Source organism: Tachyglossus aculeatus, chromosome 19, assembly GCF_015852505.1.
Source record: "Tachyglossus aculeatus isolate mTacAcu1 chromosome 19, mTacAcu1.pri, whole genome shotgun sequence".
In the NCBI taxonomy this organism is placed as follows: domain Eukaryota; kingdom Metazoa; phylum Chordata; class Mammalia; order Monotremata; family Tachyglossidae; genus Tachyglossus; species Tachyglossus aculeatus.
Window position 1 is genome coordinate 38,288,361 of NC_052084.1, and position 19,221 is coordinate 38,307,581.

General features: G+C 45.3%; 1 protein-coding gene across 2 annotated transcripts in view; it reads left to right on the forward strand.

Moving 5' to 3' along the window:
* The window catches only part of LIN28B (lin-28 homolog B), a 71,829-nt gene that overhangs the window by 45,254 nt on the left and 7,354 nt on the right, over positions 1 to 19,221 (forward strand). For both annotated transcript variants that reach the window (XM_038761318.1, XM_038761319.1), the window contains exon 4: positions 8,550 to 8,734. In XM_038761318.1, the coding sequence (XP_038617246.1) occupies positions 8,550 to 8,734 (185 nt within the window). The remainder of the gene's footprint in view (positions 1 to 8,549; positions 8,735 to 19,221) is intronic.

A 19,221-nucleotide genomic window follows, 5' to 3' on the forward strand; every position in this document is an offset into this window, starting at 1 on the left:
TAAAGCTTTTTATTTGTATACTGTTACTCTTAATCAGTGGTATTTATCAAGATCCCAAACTAGCAAATGGACAAAATGATGCAGAAATTTAATGAGGGAAAAAAGATACATTTAAATTGGAAAATAAAAATTGCCTCTAATGATTGAGTGATTAACATTAAAGTCTAGCTAACAGTAATAGTAATAGCATTCATCCAGAGTTTTACTGTGTTCAGAGCATTGTACCAAGCACTGGGAGAGGATACAAGGGTAATCCCCCTCAGTGAAGGGGGAGAGGGACTAGGAATGGGTAGTCTGGCTCACAATCTAGCTAGATGATCCATCCCTAACTGTGCGAGTAAGTTCTTGCCACCTGCAAATGGAGAATTCCGAGCTGGATGGAACCTCGATTGTACCTAGAGTGGTGTGGTTATTGTTCTCTGGAATTTTTGAGGGACAGAACACTCTAGAGTATGTTCCTGCAGGTTTTTAATTTCAACATTTCAAATATTCAGATTTTTAAAAATGGGGCTACTTACACTAGCATAAGTATACAAGTTGCTTACCTTCTCTGGGCCTCCATTGGCCCATCTGTAAAATGGGGTTGGAATACCTATTCTCCCGTCCCCATAGACTGTGAGCCTCAATGTGGGTCAGCGACTGTGTCCGATCCAATTGGGTTGTATTTTTCCCAGTGCATAGTTGTCTGTCAGTCAGTCAGTCAGTCTTATTTATTGAGTACTTACTGTATGCAGAGCAGTGTACTAAGCATTTAGGAGAGTACATTATAACAATATAATAGACACTTTCCCTGCTCACAATGAGCTTAGTTCTAGACCGGGAGAAAGACATTAATATAAATTTAAAAATTACAGCTATTCATTGTCGTATTTATTGAGTGCTTACTGTGTGCAGCACACTGTACTAAGCGCTTGGGAAGTACAAGTTGGCAACATATAGAGACAGTCCCTACCCAGCAACGGGCTCACAGTCTCACAGGCTCACAGCTATGTACGTACGGGCTGTGGGGAAGGGAGAGGGGATGAAGAAAGGGAGCAAGTCAGGGTGACACAGAAGGGAGTGGAAGAAGAGGCAAAGAGGGCATAGTCAGAGAAGGCCTTTTGGAGGAGGTGTGCCTTCAGTAAGGCTTTGAAGTCAGGGGAGAGAAATAATTTTCTTTCAGATACGAAGAGGGAGGGTGTTCCGGGTCAGGGGCAGAAAGTGGGTGAGGGGTCGGTGGCAAGATAGATGAGGTCAAAAGTACTTGGCACATAGTAAGCACTTATTATTATAATTACTATTAATAATAATAATGGTACTTATTAAGCGCTTACTATGTGCCAGGCACTGTTCTAAGTATTGGGGTAGATACAAATTAATCAGGTTGGACACAGTCCCTATCCCACATGGGGCTCACAGTCTTCATCCCCATTTTAATAATAATAATGATAGTAGCCTCCATCACAGTGAGTTAGAGAAGGGTGGGTTCAAAATGGGGAGCTGCCGTGCCTGAAGGGCCAAACAGGATCATTTCCTACAGTAAGCAATGCTTGAAAGGGTTCCTTGAGGGGTGAAGGGGCAGGGAAATGGAAGAGAGTAAATACTTGTGATTGATTGAAGCAGCATGGCCTAGCAGAAAGAGCAGGGGCCTGGGAGTTAGAAGACTTGGGTTCTTTTCCCAGTTCATTCATTCATTCATTCATTCATTCATTCATTCATTCATTCATTTGTATTTATTGAGCACTTACTGTGTGCAGAGCACTGGACTAAGCGCTTGGGAAGTACAAGTTGGCAATGCATAGAGACGGTCCCTACCCAACAACGGGCTCACAGTCTAGAAGGGGGAGACAGACAACAAAGCAAAACACATTAACAAAATAAAATAAAAAGAATAGTAAATATGTACAAGTAAAATAGAGTAATAAATCTGTACAAACATATATGCAGGTGCTGTGGGGAGGGGAAGGAGGTAGGGTGGGGGGGAGGGGGAGAGGAAGGAGGGGGCTCAGTCTGGGAAGGCCTCCTGGAGGAGGTGAGCTCTCAATAGGGCCTTGAAGGGAGGAAGAGAGCTAGCTTGGCGGATGTGCGGAGGGAGGGCATTCCGGGCCAGGGGGAGGACGTGGACCGGGGGTCGACGGCGGGACAGGCGAGAATGAGGCACAGTGAGGAGGTTAGCGGCAGCAGAGGAGCGGAGGGTGTGGGCTGGGCTGGAGAAGGAAAGAAGGGAGGTGAGGTAGGAGGGGGCGAGGGGATGGAGAGCCTTGAAGCCGAGAGTTCCACTGCTTGCCTGCTCTGTGACCTTGGGCAAGTAAAATATGGATTAAATACCTGTTCTCCCTCTTATCTAGACTGTGAGCCCATGAGGGATAGGGACTCTGCCCAGCCTGATTATGTTGTATGCACCCCAGACTTTAGCACAGTGCTTGGCATATAATAAGCACTTAACAAACACCACAATTATCACTGTTGTTATTATTGTCTCCTCCTCTAGACTATAAACTTCTTGTGGGCGGGGAAATTGTCTTCCAATGCTATTGTATTATACACTCCCAAGTGCTAAATTCTGTGCTTGGCACTCAGTAAGCCCTTAATAAATACCACTGATTGATTGGTATTGTTTTTATTAATAGAGAAGACAGCATTGCAGTCAGATCCAGCTTAATAAATGCCATTATTATTATTATTATTATTATTATTATTATTATTATTATTATTGTCATCATTACCCATGACTTGCTTGACTTTAGTGGAGGTAGAGCCCTGCATGGTCATGGTCTTCGACTTGGCTCCAGGCGATCAATCAACCAGTAGTATTCTTTGAGTGCTTATTGTGGCAGACCAGCTGTACTCAGCACTAGGGGAACTTGCCGGCCTAAGCTTCTTGTCTACAGAGGGAAACAGACATTTAAATAAATTTCAGATAGGGGAGATAGAGTGTAAGGTTATGTACAGAAGTGCTGTGGATCTGAAGTGAATATCAAAGTACTTAAGGGGTACATGACCAAGTGCAAAGTGGTGCAGAGAGAGGGGCAGTTAAGGGAAATGAAGGCTGGCAGGGAAGGCCTTTTGGAGGGTATATGATTTTAGGATGGTTTTGAAGGTGGGAGAGTGGTGGACTGTCGGATGTGATGGGAGAGGGAATTCCAGGCCAGAGGGAGGAGATGATCAAGGGGGTCTGCTGTGGGATAGGTGAGAGCTAGGTACAATTGGGTTGTAGTAGGAGATGGGTGGGCTTAGGTAGGCTTGGGTATGCCATCACCGGGCCTTGGAAGCGTGAGTCAAGGACGGGGGCCCAGGCCTTGCCACTTGGAGGAGGCATGCTGCATAGGATTCTAGAACGTGGATTTTTTTTTAAAAAAAAAACAACCAAAAAACAACTGAAATATCAAAAGGGAATCTAGTTCCATTCACGGACAGCTTGCAACAAGTACGTCCTATAACTCATTTAGACATGTATTGGTTGTAATTAAAATGAACCAATATATACCCAATAAAAAACTAAAATTTATCATCAAAATGCCATTGCAACATGAATATGGCTTTTATTTGTAAAATTCCAATTCTGTGGGATTACATAGAAATACCTGTACATTCATTTGCTAAAATCATCACCGCTATCCATGTTTCAGTTCCATATATAAAGCTGTAATTCTTTCTCACTCACTCATTTCCTGTTCTGAGTCAGAACGGTCAGTCATTCACTGACTCTGGTATCTGAGGCACATTACATATTTACATAATCTGTCACATCTGTAAAAGCAACAGTAAATGTTTTATTTAAAGAGTACAATGACTTTGTTCCTTTTTCAAGAAGTATTTTTCTTTAGCATCAATTTATTTGAACTTCTGAAAGACTAAGTCAATACATTTGTAGGCTTTGGGGAAGGATTTTTTTTAACATAAAATATTGGTACGTTTTGTTTATAAATGAAGCATTTGTAAAGTGTAAGTCAGTGGGTAGGGTAGAACTCCGAAGACATTAGGATAAGACCTTGGACTGTTTATTATTTTTAGGGTACACTGTGCCCCTTGGTTCTGGACCTGATTTGATGGGAAAGAAAACAGTTTTGCTCATGCTTGGCATTCATCATTGTGAATTTATGAAGCAGCATGGCCCCTTGGAAAGAGCCATGGGAGCCAGAGGACCGGGGTAATAGTCCCAGCTCTGCCGCTTGCCTGCTGTGTGGACTTGGGCAAATCCCAATTTCTCTGGGCCTCAATTTCCTCATCTGTAAAGTGGGGATTCGATTTCTTTTCTCCCTCCGACTCAAACTGCAAGCCCTGTGTGAAATAGGGACTGTGTCCTACCTGATCATCTTGTATCTACCCAAGCACTTAACAAATACCATTATTATGAAGATACTAACTGATACTCCTCATCTTTCTAGCTCCCTTTGTTCCGAGGGCCTGAGGGGTTCATAAGGCCCTTGTCAGCTACCAATTTGCTTTTCTGAAGTGACCCATGTGTGTCCCGCTGAGTTGGTGACACATGCCTCCAGCTTTCACTGCCTGAAGACTCTTTCTTTGCTAATTGTCCGCAGCTGCAGCTCTTCTTGTTCCCTCACTTGCGTGTTCTGCTGTCAGCTAATCCATCAGCAGTACTGATTGAGCACCTACTCTGTGCAGAGCACTGTACTAAGTCGTCATAGTGTTTTGTAAGCGCTTGTTATATGCAGGAACTCTAGCAGCTTGGGAGAGTACAGTAGAGTTTGAAGAGTGCAGGATTCACTTACTCATTCAATCGTATATTACATATTTACTATTCTATTTATTTTATTTTGATAATATGTTTTGTTTTGTTGTCTGTCTCCCCCTTCCAGACTGTGAGCCCGCTGTTGGGTAGGGATCGGCTTTATGTGTTCCCCCTCCTCCCCTTCTCCATCCCCACCCCCCCGCCTTACCTCCTTCCCCTCCCCACAGCACCTGTATATATGTTTATACGTATTTATTACTCTATTCATTTTACTTGTACACATTTAGTCTATTTATTTTATTTTGTTAATATGTTTTGTTGTCTGTCCTCCCCTTCTAGACTATGAGCCTGCTGTTGAGTAGGGACCGTCTCTATTTGTTGGCAACTTGTACTTCCCAAGCGCTTAGTACAGTGTTTTGCACACAGTAAGCGCTCAATAAATACGATTGAATGAATGAATGTTCCCCCTCCTCCGCCTCCCCATCTTCCCCGCCTTACCTCCTTCCCCTCCCCACAGCACCTGTATATATGTATATATGTTTGTACGTATTTATTACTCTATTTATTTATTTTACTTGTACATATTTATTTTACTTTGTTAATATGTTTTGTTGTCTGTCCTCCCCTTCTAGACTGTGAGCCTGCTGTTGGGTAGGGACCGTCTCTATATGTTGCCAACTTGTACTTTCCAAGCGCTTAGTACAGTGCTCTGCACACGGTAAGCACTCAATAAATACGATTGAATGAATGACAGTAAGTAATCGATCAATGTTTTTATTGAGTGCTTACTGTTTGCAGAGCACTGTACTAATCGCTTTGGAGAGTACAATACAAGAGAGTTGATAGACAAGTTCCCTGCCCCCAAGGAGCTCAACCAGACCACACCCAACACCCCCACCCCAGAGTTTACAGACTGAGGTGGGGAGAGGGAATCAGGCATAAAATAATTACAGATAGAAGAAAGAAAAGGAAAAAATGGATGTGCACCTCCATTAGTGCTTAAATAGTAGGGTGTGTAAGTCCATATGGGCAGAAGTTCTACGGCTGAGTGTGATATCCTAACTGTGTCATTGATGCCGAAGGGTTGAGGTCGGGGTTCTGTTCAGAATTAGTCCCCTTCCCTCTCTGCCATCCTCCCACGCTAATCTAACTAGTCAGTGCCTTATTCTTTATGTTATTAATTGTATGTAAGAGTTTGTGAAGGATTAACACACCAACTTCCAAACCTCCATCTGTTCAGTTAATCAAAATGAGGTGATGCTTTTTTATTTTAAAGAAAAATATCAAGAGGGAATCTAGTTCCATTCACAGAATAAGAAAGTTCTTCTGTTTTATCAACCATTTAAGAACTATGCAGAGGTTTGTTTGGGGGCTGAAAAGTGGGGTGTTTTTTTTTTTTTTGGAAGGGGGGAAGGTGTGTGTGTGTGTGTGTGTGTTTTAAAGTAAACATACTCATTTGGAAGACTGGAAGCAAAAAATGCTTTTATTGCTTGTTTCTAGTCATCTTTCTTCCCCCCTCTCTCTGGGGCGAGAAAGTGGTAGAGGATGTGAGGCCAGGTTCTTGTGGCTGGTCTCTCTTCAGAGCCAGCAGGCTCATTTGCTGTCCGTTCGTTGGTCCGTCCGTCTGCCTGTGGAGCCGCAGACACCCAGGAGTCTGCCAGAAGGGCCCTGCCCATGGAACGTGAATAAATCACCGTCCTGTGGGCGTGGCAGCAACCCTGCTGTTGGGACTGTTTCCTGGGGCCAGGCTGGCCACTGCCCGCTGGATGTATGGCTGCCTTGTTTGGAGGGGCCTGGCGGTACCTAGCCCCCCACCCCGCACTCTCCTGTGAGGGAGATCACACCCCCTGAACACGCAAAGCGGTGAGGCAGGTTGGCATCAGAGGGTCTCGGTGACTAGGGGATCCTTCGGACACACTGCCCAGCCTCTGCCCACCAGTATATGCTACCATGTTACCATTGAGCTTTCTGTTGGCGAGGGACAGGAAAAACTGGGAATAATACTATTCATTCATTCATTCATTCATTCATTCATTCAATCGTATTTTGTTGAGTGCTTACTGTACTAAGTGCTTGGGAAGTACAAGTCGGCAACATATTGAGACGGTTCCTACCCAACAACGGGCTCACAGTCTGGAAAGGGGTTGTGGAGTCTGTTAAGCATCTTTCCATCTCCAAAATACTGTGTGAGTTCTTTCATCTCCTCTCCTGTGGTGGGGTCCAGAAATCAGCACTTGAGAGCTTCAGGGAGAAGTGAAGTTGGAGTCTTCCTCCCCCTATCCTGGAGCGTTTTCCTAAGATGGGGCTTTGTATCCAGGATAAGGTGAGAAGAGTAGGTTTAGTGATATGGCCTTTATTGCATACCTCCCCAGCGCATTATGCCCTGGGAAAGTGCAGTAGAGAGTAATTGTCGGATTTGAGAAGGAAGAGTGTTTCAGGCCAGAGGCAGGTTGTGAGCTAGGAGCCAGCGCTGAGGTAGTTGAGATCAAGGCACAGTGAGAAGGTTTAGCATAGGAGGAGTGAAGTGTGCAGGCTGGGTCTTGGTAGGAGAGTAGTGAAGTGAGGTAGGAAGGGGTAAGGTGATTGAGTGCTTTAAAGCTAATGGTGAGGAGTTTTTGTTTGATGCAGAAGTGAATGGGCAACCGTTGGAGTTTTTTGAGGAGTGGGGAAAAATGTCCTGAACGTTTTTGCAGAAAAATGATTCTGTTCTAACACTCTGCCCCTTTCCGACATAAAGAGGGGATTTGGGGGCCAGAGGCTGGTCAGGAAAAACCCTCAAAAGGTATGGATAAATACAAGAGATTGTTTCCAACAGAGCAGTTTGTTCAACAGTTAAGAGTAAATGGTTTAAAGTAGCTCATTCTGCAAATGAGAAAGCTGCAGCCCAGCTCCACAATCTCTGTTCCACCCAGACCCACCTCACTCTCTTCATTCTTGACTCTTACGTTTCTGACCCCTGGCTTCCAAGCCTTTCCTTCCTCCTGGTACTCTCATCTCAAGTCTCTCCACCTTCAAAACCTGCTGAAACCCCACCTCTTCCAGGAGGTGTTCCTCAGTGACTCTTTGTCCTCCTCAGGTCCCATTCTTCCAACCATCGGTTTCTAGGGTTAGGCACTCATCACCTCCGGTAGCATTTTCGTACATTTTGATTTTCACAGTCTACAATTTAAGCACTTCTTCCTCCTCTCTGTATATTTATTGTTTTGTGTATGTCCTGCCCAGTAGATTGTAAGCTTCTTGAGGGACAGGATCGTGTCTTCAACCTCCAGTGTACTCTCTCAAGCACTTAACATGACACTCTGCTCAAAAACAGGCGTTCAGTAAACAGTCCGAATTGAAAGTGTATTCTCCCCAAGCTCTTAGTGCAGTAGGCGATGGAGCAGGAGGTGGTTGCAAATGAGTTGTCCCCAGGGCTGACCCAAGAAGTCCAGTTGTCATGGGCAAGTTATCACTGGGCAGCCCCGGGAGGCTTGTATGCCTGAATTGCCAGGAGCTCAATCAGTCAGTGGTATTGAGCGCTTACTGTGGCCAGGGCATTGTACTAAGCACTTGGGAGAGTGCTTAGTACAATACAACAGAATTAGTAAACCCATTCCCTGCCCACCAGGGTTTTGCGACTTATCCGTAAACCATCTGTCCTTGGGCAGAGTCTGGAAGTCATGGGGACATAATCCCTCAATGGGGTCTTAATGTTTTTTTACCCCCACTTGTAGTTGGATGGGAAAAATGTAGAATCTAGAAAATAGTTTTTAACAAGATTGTCTGGCGTAATATATAAATAGGGGCAAATGTTTTTACAGGGCTCAGAAGTGGTGATATGCTTTTTGTGTGGCACGAAGAGGCTGTGGTAACCGAGAGTCTTTTCTTCCATTTACAGAGCAAGTTACACATGGAAGGGTTTCGAAGCCTTAAAGAGGGTGAACCAGTGGAATTCACATTTAAGAAATCTTCCAAAGGCCTTGAATCGATACGGGTAACGGGCCCAGGTGGGAGCCCCTGCTTGGGAAGTGAAAGGCGACCCAAAGGGAAGATGTTACAGAAAAGAAAACCAAAGGGAGACAGGTAATCAATTGTTTCTTCTCTTTCCCTAAGATGCTTTCCCATGTCATGAAATGTTTCTGCGATCTCTTTTCATCTCTTCAGTGCCTGTGCAGACGGCTTCCCCTTCCCCCCACCACTCCCACCCCCACCAGCCCCAAGGACGGTCTATGTAATGTGTTCTTCCGAGTTCTTGAAAGGTGTCTTGTGCTCTCACAACTTAATCTTACTCTGTAAAATGGAGCCAGTAGTACTGCAGTGCTGCTGTTGCTGGCTAGGATAGACTCTTGTTGGGTCAGGGATGAGGGTTCTCCACCATTGGCTGACCTTGCGCTTCACTTGTCCTTCCCACAGTGGAGATGTCCTGCATCAAACCATCCACATTCTCTCACCTGATTGTACTTACCTGCTCCACGTTATAGAGAACCCACCTCAGCCCCCCTCCAGCTAGCGTTATAAAAATAATACAGTATGAGCGCTGTTCACTCATCGTAGTTTAGGCAAAATGCATTTTTATTTTAACTTAAATGGAGTTGTGTTAATTTGAAAATCAGTGTTAATTTGAAAATCAGTTCCCCCACCCCAACCAACTAAGCCTTTGTTATTGTGGGGAGTAGTATTTCCAAGTCAAGGAGTTTATTCATACAAGTTGCTAATTCCGTCCTTTTGAGTTTTATTTTTCTGATTGCATTCCTAAGTACCCAGATGGGGGAGAAAATGGCTCTGAAGTCGTTAAGTGCCATCTTCAGTGAAGCTTTTCCGTAGCTGCACGTCCACATTTTCCAATGAATAATTGTTCCATCCTAGGCTTGTGTGGTTAGATTTTTGGAATTTGCTTTTTAGTTGGTTTCTTTTGTGGAGGAGAAATCTTTCAGGCATGAATTGATAGTCCAGATCTTTTGAGGTCTGCCTGTTCTGACCTGTGACCCCTGTTCGCACAAGGTCGACATCTGAGGGCAGGAGATTAAGGCAGTTTAAAGACTGGAATGGTAACTGGAATGGAAAAATTAGCCAGCCCATTTTGGGTGAAAAACATCAAAGTCATCCAACAATTTGCTTGTTTTAGACCTGGTTTACATACGAGTGGAAAAGTTAATTGTGGAGCTGTCCGTAGGACTGAGGAATGCATATGAACTATAATTAACTGGAAAGGGATCATTTTTGTTATAGTAGTAAATTGGATGCGAATTAGGCTTTCACACTTCAGCACCAAAAATTGTGAGATGCAAAGAGCCATAAAGCCCCCATAGGATCTCCTCATCCTTCCTGCTCTTGCTATATTTAAATGACTTTCTTTTCCTTTAAAACATTTAGTGTCATTTTTCTGTCGTCAAAGCTTTTGGAGTTTTTGATGGTTGTGCATGCAGATGTACATGTATTGTATTTCTGGACCTTTGAAATTCAGTTGTTCACTCGGGGGAGAGTACCCTGTCTTTCATGCTTTGATGCAGGAACAAGTGAAGATGGGAGAAGGATCTAAAAAAGAGGGTGGGGTGAAAGGGGCCTAACCTTTCTTTTATCTCTCTTATCCCTGTGGTCCTCCTGGGACTCCCTTTTCCTTCCTTTTTCTTTCAGCTTTCCCTTTCCCGTTTCCTCATAACCTTGCTCTTCCTTACCTTGACCATCCAACCCTCTTTGCTGTGGTCTGGTGAGAATAGCACCCAATTTGCCGGCCACTCTCCGTCTCGCATGCTTTTTTTCTTCCTCTTCTGCTGCCAGCTTGAGCTACCTCTGTGGATCTGTCTCGTTTTAATGACTGGCATAACTTGGAAGGTAGGGAGGCCCAACCCAAAGCTGATGGTTGAATTCTCTTTCTCAGGATTCTTTGGCCCGCGACACCTTAATGGGATAATTTTAGTAGTCTTCCTCCTTTCGCAGGATCTTAGCAGACACTTTCTCCGAGTGACCCCTTAGTGGACCGGGCAGACAGTGCACCTTTCTCACCCTCCCTGGGTGACTTTGTGGAGATCTGAGATTCGTCCGGTTCCACTGAAGTCTGAGCAGATGCCTGCTAGGTTTGCTTCCAACAGGGATTCTTTGCTGGATTGTTTTCGGTAGTAAAATGAAAAAAAAAATATTAGTCACCTGCATTACCTTAGCTATCCATGCAAGCTTGTGCATGACCATGCCTTCATCCATATGCACCATCATTGTTACGAGGACCAGCAGCGTCAGTCGATGTTGCCCTGCTCAAAGCCGAAGGAGAAGCCTGAAGCTTTGGGAACCCTCCGCAACCTGAAATGGGGAGCCGCTTGAAGAGGGCCCCACTAGACGGTTCTTCCCTGGGCCCAAACTTCTCTTAATGTGGTCCTGCTTGGAGAATAGAATTTTTCCGTGCAACCCGGGCAGCCGCTCAAGTGCTCGATGTCCCTGTGACGTTTGCGCCTTTAGAAGACTGTCATCATTTTGTGTGCCAGAGAAGATACTGGGCCGATTTGGCTTTCGGGTCAGTGTGGTGTTCCAAATTGCGCTAGAGCCAGAACCTGCGGACTCCAGAGTTTCCCTTGCTATGCCCCAAATCTGTTAAAGTGGCTTTTGGGCCTGGTTTTTGGCTGGTCTGTCCCAGCATACATGTCTGTGTGAGCATGTCTGTGGGTGAGGGGAGTCGGTAAAGGGGTGTACAGTGTTGTGCAATGCTGTGGGTAACTCTTCTCTCCCTGCCACTGCCTACTCACCCCTGATGAAGGGTGAGAGGCAGCTGTTCTGCCTGTGTATTGGGACACTTCTGCCATCTTCTCCCCAGCTCCATCTGCCCAGTGATATGTATTGGGTGCTTATTGTGTCCAAAGCACTGTACTAAGTGCCTGGGAGAGTACAATTCACCCAAGATGGTAGACACCTTCCCTGCCACAAGAACCTTATCGCCTAGAGGGAAGAGCAGACATTAAAATAAGTTATGAGTAGGTACATAAGTGCTGCAGGGCTGAGTGTGGGGTGAATATCAAGTACTTACAAGGTACAGATGCAAGTCCATAGGCAACCCAGAAAGGAGAAGGAGTAGGGGAATTGAAGGCTTAGAAGAGATGAGATCTTTTGGAAGAGATGTAATTTTAATAAGGCTCTGAAGGTGAGGAACGTGGTGATCTGTCATATATGAAGGGAGAAGGAGCTCCAGGCCAAAGGGAGGACATGGGCAAGGGTTCAACGGCGAGATAGATGAGATCAAAATTCATTCATTCATTCATTCAATCGTATTTATTGAGGGCTTACTGTGTGCAGAGCACTGTACTAAGCACTTGGGAAGTACAAGTCGGCAACATATAGAGACGGTCCCTACCCAACAACAGGCTCACAGTCTAGAAGGGGGAGACAGACAACAAAACAAAACATGTAGGCAGGTTTCAAAATCATGTATGCAATAAATAGGTTGGCACTGGAGGAGTGAGGAGAGTGGATTAAGTTGTAGCAGGAAATCAGTGACAGTAGGCTCACCCTCTAGATGAAAGCTTGTTGTGGGCATGGAATGTATCTACCAACTCTGTTATACTGTTCTCTCCCAAGCATTTAGTACAGTGCTCTTGCATATATTAAGTGTTCAATAAATGTCATTGATTGAGTGCTTTGAAATCAATGATAGGGAGTTTCTGTGTGGTGCAGAGGTGGATGGGAAAACATTGGAGTTTTTTTGAGGAGTTGAGAAACATGAACCGAATATCTTTTTATTATTAGTAATAATAATAATGATGATGATGATGGTATTCGTTAAGCTCTTACTGTGTGTCAAGCACTGTTCTAAGCACTGGGGCAGATATAAGGTAATCAGGTTGTCCCATGTGGGGCTCACAGTCTTAATCCCCATTTTACAGATGAGGTAACTGAGGCACAAAGAAGTTAAGTGACAGGCCCAAAGTCACACAGCAGACAAGTCTCAGCACCAGGATTAGAACCCATGATCTCCCAAACCCGTGCTCTTTCCACTAAGCCACGCTAGAGGCAGGAAGCAGGGGATTCAGCAAGGAGGCTGAAGCCATAGTCAAGGCAGAACAGGCTAAGTGATTGGATCAGTGTGGTAGCAGTTTGGATGGAGAGGAAAGGACAGATTTTAACGATGCTGGGAAGGTAGGACCAACATGATTTGGGAACGGATTGAGTATGTGGGTTGAATTAAGAGAGAACTCCAGTTCCCTGTCTCTCATGCTTTACCAGGCTCAGACATGAAGACTGGTCGCCTCACGTGCAGGGCCACAGCCGAGCTGATTCCTGGGAGCAGCCAGGGGCAGCCTTGGGCCACTACAACCATCACCCTGGTGGCCCCGAGGTAGCTCTTGTCCCATCGACCTACACCAGTTTTATTTTCAGGAAGGGAAGATTCGGCGCTGCGGAGTTAGGAAGTGGCCTTTCCACAAGAACCATTTTCTTTTTCCATTTTGGATCTTACACAATTTCACAGCTGACCCTTCCTGGCCAAAGGAAAAACTAGCCATGCCCAGCAAGACTGATGGGTTGGGTTGGGGAGGAAGGGGTTATTTGCGTTCATCATAACTTTATCCTGCCTTTTCTTCTTCAGGATATCTAGTCTCCAACATGAGATCAAACTTATTGATCAATTAGTGTCCTTCCCTGACTGTCCTCAAAGCAGAAGTAGCGCCTTCTGATACCTCAGTCCTGGAAAGGCAGGAGCTTTGAAGCACAGACTTCATCTTCTGGCTCCCCAATAATAAATTTTCCAGACAAATTAAGATAACGTCCAATAAGCAGGTGAATGTGGGGCACGCTGTAGCCGGGGGTCCTGTTTTTGTGCAATAAAGGGAGGATCCAATTGGCTGATGGTTCAATCAATCAGTGGTATTGATTGAACACTTACTGTGTGCAGAGCACTGTATTAAGTGCTTGGGACAGGTCAGTACAACAGAGTTGGTAGAAACGTTGCCCTGTTCACAGTGAGCTTACGGTCTAGTTGGGGAGACAGACACTAATAAATGATTTAGGGTATATAATTTATAGAGATGGTTGTTTAACAATAGGATGTTTAGGCCATTGATTGGTGGGGAAACAGCCAATCTATCCACTGGGTCACATAAGGCAGATACATTTGTTTCCTAGGACTGAGTTGCCATGGTGGACACAAGATATGAGAGCAGAAGAGGGCATTTTGGTTTTCAGATTAGGGAGCGTGGTTACCTAGTGCCCTGTACACCATAGGTACTCAGTAAATACTGTTGATTGACTGATCAGTTGCTGAACCTTCCTAAAACTCCCTCAACTGAACAGGAGTCACTTTTCAGAGGAGAAAAGATATCTTGGAACCGCAGTAACTTCCCAAAAGTTGATGTCATGGTTGTTTTTTTAAAAAACAATCTGTCAGTGATGATTCTGCCCACAGTTAGGATACCTGATCTGTCCCTCTTCATCCCCAGCTTTCAAACATCCTGCATAAATCTGGGCCGGTTATTGAAATCTCCTGGTGGAGAATCCATCAGTCATGGCCTGGGAAATTGACCTTCGGCCAAGAAATACTCCGTCTCTCTTTTTTTCTCTCCTTTGAAATCTCTGGTGCTATCTCTGCTTTCGTTCTCCTCCCCTCCCCCCTTTTTTTTCGATTAAGGGCGGGAGGTGTGTGAGTGTGAGACAGAGAGAGAACGAGCAAGACCAGGAACTCTCTCCGACTGCACCCTCATCATCCACTCCTGCTCCCTCTCCTCCAGTTCTGCTATTAGGCATTTTATGTACAGTTTGGGGAAGACTACGTAGTATCTTTTTATGTTTGGCATATGGAAGAATAAAATCACTTCCTTTTAACACTACTCTTCCAATCAATCATGTTCAGTTTGGAATTTGCCTTTTCGCTGTCCCTCACCAACACACTGTCAACAGATATCACTATCAGAATGTAAATTCACCCCATGACACAACCAGGAGTTTGTCACAAACTGTAAAATCATCAGGCAAAAGCTGTAATCTAAATTAAGAATCCGGTGGGCGGGGCCACACCATACTTGGCTCCCCCAAGTCTCTTTCTCCCCTTGTACATGGCAAAGTAACTCACTCGTCCCACCCTGCAGGGAGTGAGCTGATGGCATGCAACTCGGCTGTACTAACACCACAATGAGAGGTGAGCGGCAATCCCTGGCCTTGCCTGGCCCTCTGCTCTCACCATCAGTGGAGGGGTCACAGGCACTGGGACCCATTCATTCATTCATTCAGTCAGTCATATTTACTGAGCTCTTACTGTGTGCAGAGCACTGTACTAAGCGCTTGGGAAGTACAAGTTGGCAACACATAGAGACGGTCCCTACCCAACAGCGGTCTCACAGTCTACCAGAAGAAGTTGCTTTTATGCTGGCCATAGAGAGAGTGGCACTCGCTTGGTGCCTTAGGAGCGAGTTCTTCCCCAATGCTGCCTCCACCATGAGGCCATCGATGACCACACTGCTCCACATAGGGCTACCTGCCCTCCACATGGCTCCTGGCACTAGAGGAGACGTGATGGGGAACCAGCTACAATAGCAACAGGGCCGTTTCCCCTCCCCCCCGGGCCCTGTCTTCCTCCTCCCGCCCTCTGAGTAGACCAGGACGATGATGACTCCTTTCCCAGGGCACCACCTCTCCAAGGGTTAGACCGGGCTGGGCACCTTGGCACTGAGAGCTGTGAGGCACGGTCTCCTTTTGGGACTGGCCATGCCAGGGCCTGACTCTTTTAGAAACCTTGGTTCAGTGGTTGATGGTTTCCATGCAGGCACTTAACAGTTGGTCCGTTGGGCAGTGCCACTTAGACCAGACCAGCAGAAACACCCATGGTCTGTTTGCATGGGAGCAGGGCCAAAGAGGAGGGTGGTGGGGAGAGTCTACCATTGTAAATATGGGACCAGCCTTGGCTTCACCCCTCCCAGCTGTGTGAGGTGCGGATAGAGGCTGCGGTATGAGGCCCGGGGCTGACCACTTACCAAGCCCACAAGGGCCAGCGCAGCCTGTTCTACAGTCTTGGAACCACCTGCCTCACACTTTTCTCCTATGCTGCTACAACAACAGTGCATCCATCCTCATAAGGGCGAGTAGCTGGAGTGACCTGCTGTCAAGTGAAGTAGGGGAAGCCACATGGCCTATTGGAGAGAGCACAGATTTGGGAGCCAGGAGACTGAGTTCTAATCCCAGCTCTGCCACTTGCCTGCTGTGTTATCCATGACAAGTCACTTAACTTCTCTGGGCCTCAGTTTCCTCATCTGCAAAATGGGAATTAAATACCTATTCTCCCTTCTGCTTAGACTGTGAGCCCCGTGTGAGAAATCAGTTAATCATATTTCAGCACTAACTGTGCGCAGAGCGCTTGGGAGAGTACAGTGTAACGGAGTTGGGAGACACGTTCTCTGACCACAGTGAGCTTACAGTGCAGAGGGAAAGAGACTATGTCCAAGCCGTATCTATCTATCTCCAGACTTGGCTCACAGTAAGCACTTAAATTATTATTATAGGGCTTTTTTACCCTTTATTGTTAGGTTGCTTCTTTTCCAAGGAAACAGTAGAATCAAAGTGTAGTTTATCTTAACATAAAATCAAAACTGGTAAATATTCTCGGGTTTTGCATTCTGATTTTGGGCAACTATTGACTCCTTGATTACAGTCTACATTTCCCAGGCCGAGGTCTTCGATGCTTAGCATGGGTTATGTAACAACAGGACAATCTGTTGCCAGTGTTCATTAAGGTGACAATAATTGATGGGTCAAATTAAAAAGGAAAGTTGATGGCTTCAATTGCTTTGTTATTTAGAATTTGGTCTTCCCTATCAGGCAGGCCAGGGTGTTGTCACATCAATAGGAACTGTCTACCATGACTTAAAATGCAGCTGTCTACGGGTACCGTACGTACTTTAAAATTGAGCGACTTAAAAATCAATCAATCAAATGTATTAAGCTCTTATTGTGTGCAGAGCACTGTACTTAGCATTTGGGAGAGCACAAAAACCCCTCGGAGTGTGGAACTCCTTTTTCAGCATTGCTTCATCTTCCTACCGGTAGTAGTCAGACTTTTTGACAAAGTGCCTGTTGGGCTGGGTTTTCTACATTCATCTGCCTGCTTTGTGAGGTGAGTTTTGAGGGATTTTCTTCACCCTTCTAAAGTCTAAAATTTCAGAAAAACTTGTGGTGCCTGGGCACCATTGGAGAAGCAGGTGATGGTCCACCCAGTGACTTCTATTTTTTGGCAGGAACCATAAGTATTGCATGCTTCCCTGGACAGTGATGACCTGAGAGCAATTCTCTTTACTCCCTGTCCAACAAAGAGCCCGAACCGGCACTGCCGATGAGATTGCAAGTCAACGGGGGTACCATCAGTGGGGTTTCTGCATGGGAGCTGTATCTGTGTGGTCTGCTGCATTTCCAGCCAAACAAAGGCCCTTTCCTTGTGAAGCAGATCACCCCACAAGCCATCATCTGATTCCCGCCCCCTCTTCCCCCAATTTTAAAAGGTCCATCTTCTTTTCAATTGATTGGTTTAAAATTAGGCTGTTGTGTAGATGCTCCCCCCTCCCCTGCACATGCGCGTGTGTGCGCATACACACTCTCTCTCTCTCTCTCTCTCTCTCTCTCTCTCTCTCTCTCTCTCTCTCTCTCTCTCTCTCTCTCTTTAAAATTGGCAACCCACAGACCTACTTTTTTTTCTGATATTTTGGTTTTGACTCCTGAGTGGGGTTTTTTTGAGATTAGTGTCTTTAAGGATTCAATCTTAAGTCGTAGTTGCTATGACGTTTTATCCTATAAGACAAAGTATAAATTGAGCAGATTTCTATGTAAGGCTTCACTTGATCAGAATAAATGACCAAAATTTCTCAGTTGTCAACAGGAGTACATTTTACAATGACATATCTAGCCTGAAAATACGAGCACTTTGTTTTACACATTTGATTCTTACTGATGTTAAATGATCATAAAGGAATTCAAACTTAGAGCACAGTTTGAGTATGCAAATAAGTGAGATTTTCACTTTTCAGATCAGCAAAATTCATCCTGTGTGTTGTTTGGTTTAGGGAATAATTGAGATAATAATCAACATCAGGCCTAAGTAAAGGGACCATTGGCTTTGCATCTAAGTCCAAAACAGAGCTGTGGGCCCAGTCCCACTGGATGCTTTTAACAAGATGCAGAGACTCACCTACTCAGGGATTTTGAAACCCCGTAGATAGTGAAAACACACTCTCTCCCCCTCTCCCTGTCCTTGTGCACCAAAAGAAATTTTCCAAGATGAGGGGGAAGCAAGCACTCCATTCTTAAATGGTGAGTATTTGTACCAGAACCTTTACAGAGGAGAGAGTCCTTCCTCGGGCCTGAGAGACACATTTTGGGGAGGCAAAAACTTCCTTTAGCCTCGAAGGTGCCTCTTCCTTCGTGGCTGCACTGTTTCCACGCCTCAGTGAAGTCTCTCTGGCTTCCAGTCTGATATTGGGACTGCCATACCTGCAGAGTTCACCCTGCTTCTCCTCTTTCCTCAACTTCCTCTGCTACCTCCAATTTTCCCTAAATTTAAGATCCCCCTTCACATGACCTCCCTGGAGACCTTCCTGGCCATTCAGTGTAAAAAGGGAATGATTTGGGGATTTATCCTCTCCTTTTGGCAAGTATTACTTTTGTTGTGGCATTCTCTGTTTTCACACTGCCGTCCAAACTGTCGTCTCCAGCAGCCGACTGCCTGCCGCTATTGGCTTTTCTGTATCCTTTGGTGATGACAAGGAAAAGCTGATGTTCTAGATCATGTAAAAAAGAATAAACCCCCCAAAAATCACCTAGTTCTGGCAGGTTTCCAACAGTGAAAAAATAAATGTATTTATTCTTTCTAGCAGTGGCCTGATAGTTTATTTTAAATCTTGCATGGAACAAATATGAAAAGTGCTTACTTTTCCGTTGAGGCATGTGTACAGTGGAAGCGGTATTGTGGGTGATCAGTTGATCAAATGATGTGTACTGAGTGCCCACCGTGTTCAGAACATTTTACGGAGTGCTTGGGAGAGTACTATGGAGCATTGTAAACAGGACCCCTGTCTTCAAGGTGCTTCATTACTTGTTAGCATCTCTTACTCCCTGGATATTCTAAGTCTTGGGGCCTCAAGAATCAAAGTATGTGGGTCCCACATCCCACCCGACAAGCCTCAGGAAACATGTTAATTAAGCAGAGTGGGCAGAACCAAAGGCAGCACAAAGTTAGTTTGATGAGCAACTAGTCTAACTAGTCTAGTCTAACAAGTCTAAGCAGTTAGTTTAACTGTTAGCAGGTATGAGAGGAAGATGAAGAACCAGCCCAGCTTTTCAGAAAGGCTCTAAAGCTTCAGGGAGAGGCAGCACCTGGCATGGGAGCTGGCTTTGTCCAGAAGGCCTCACGTGTTGGGCAAAATGCAAGACCAAGGAACAGCTGGATTTTGGAGCACAGAAAAATGCAGTGGGCGGCTCTGCCCCCAGGCTGGAGGAGAGAACTCTGCAGGGTGAACTTAGCAAACTTCTGCCCCAGAGTTGCAGACAAGAACCTAGTGTTGGAGTGGAGATTCCTCTCCCAGTCCCGGCCGGGCTGAGACTGTGGATCCTCTTGC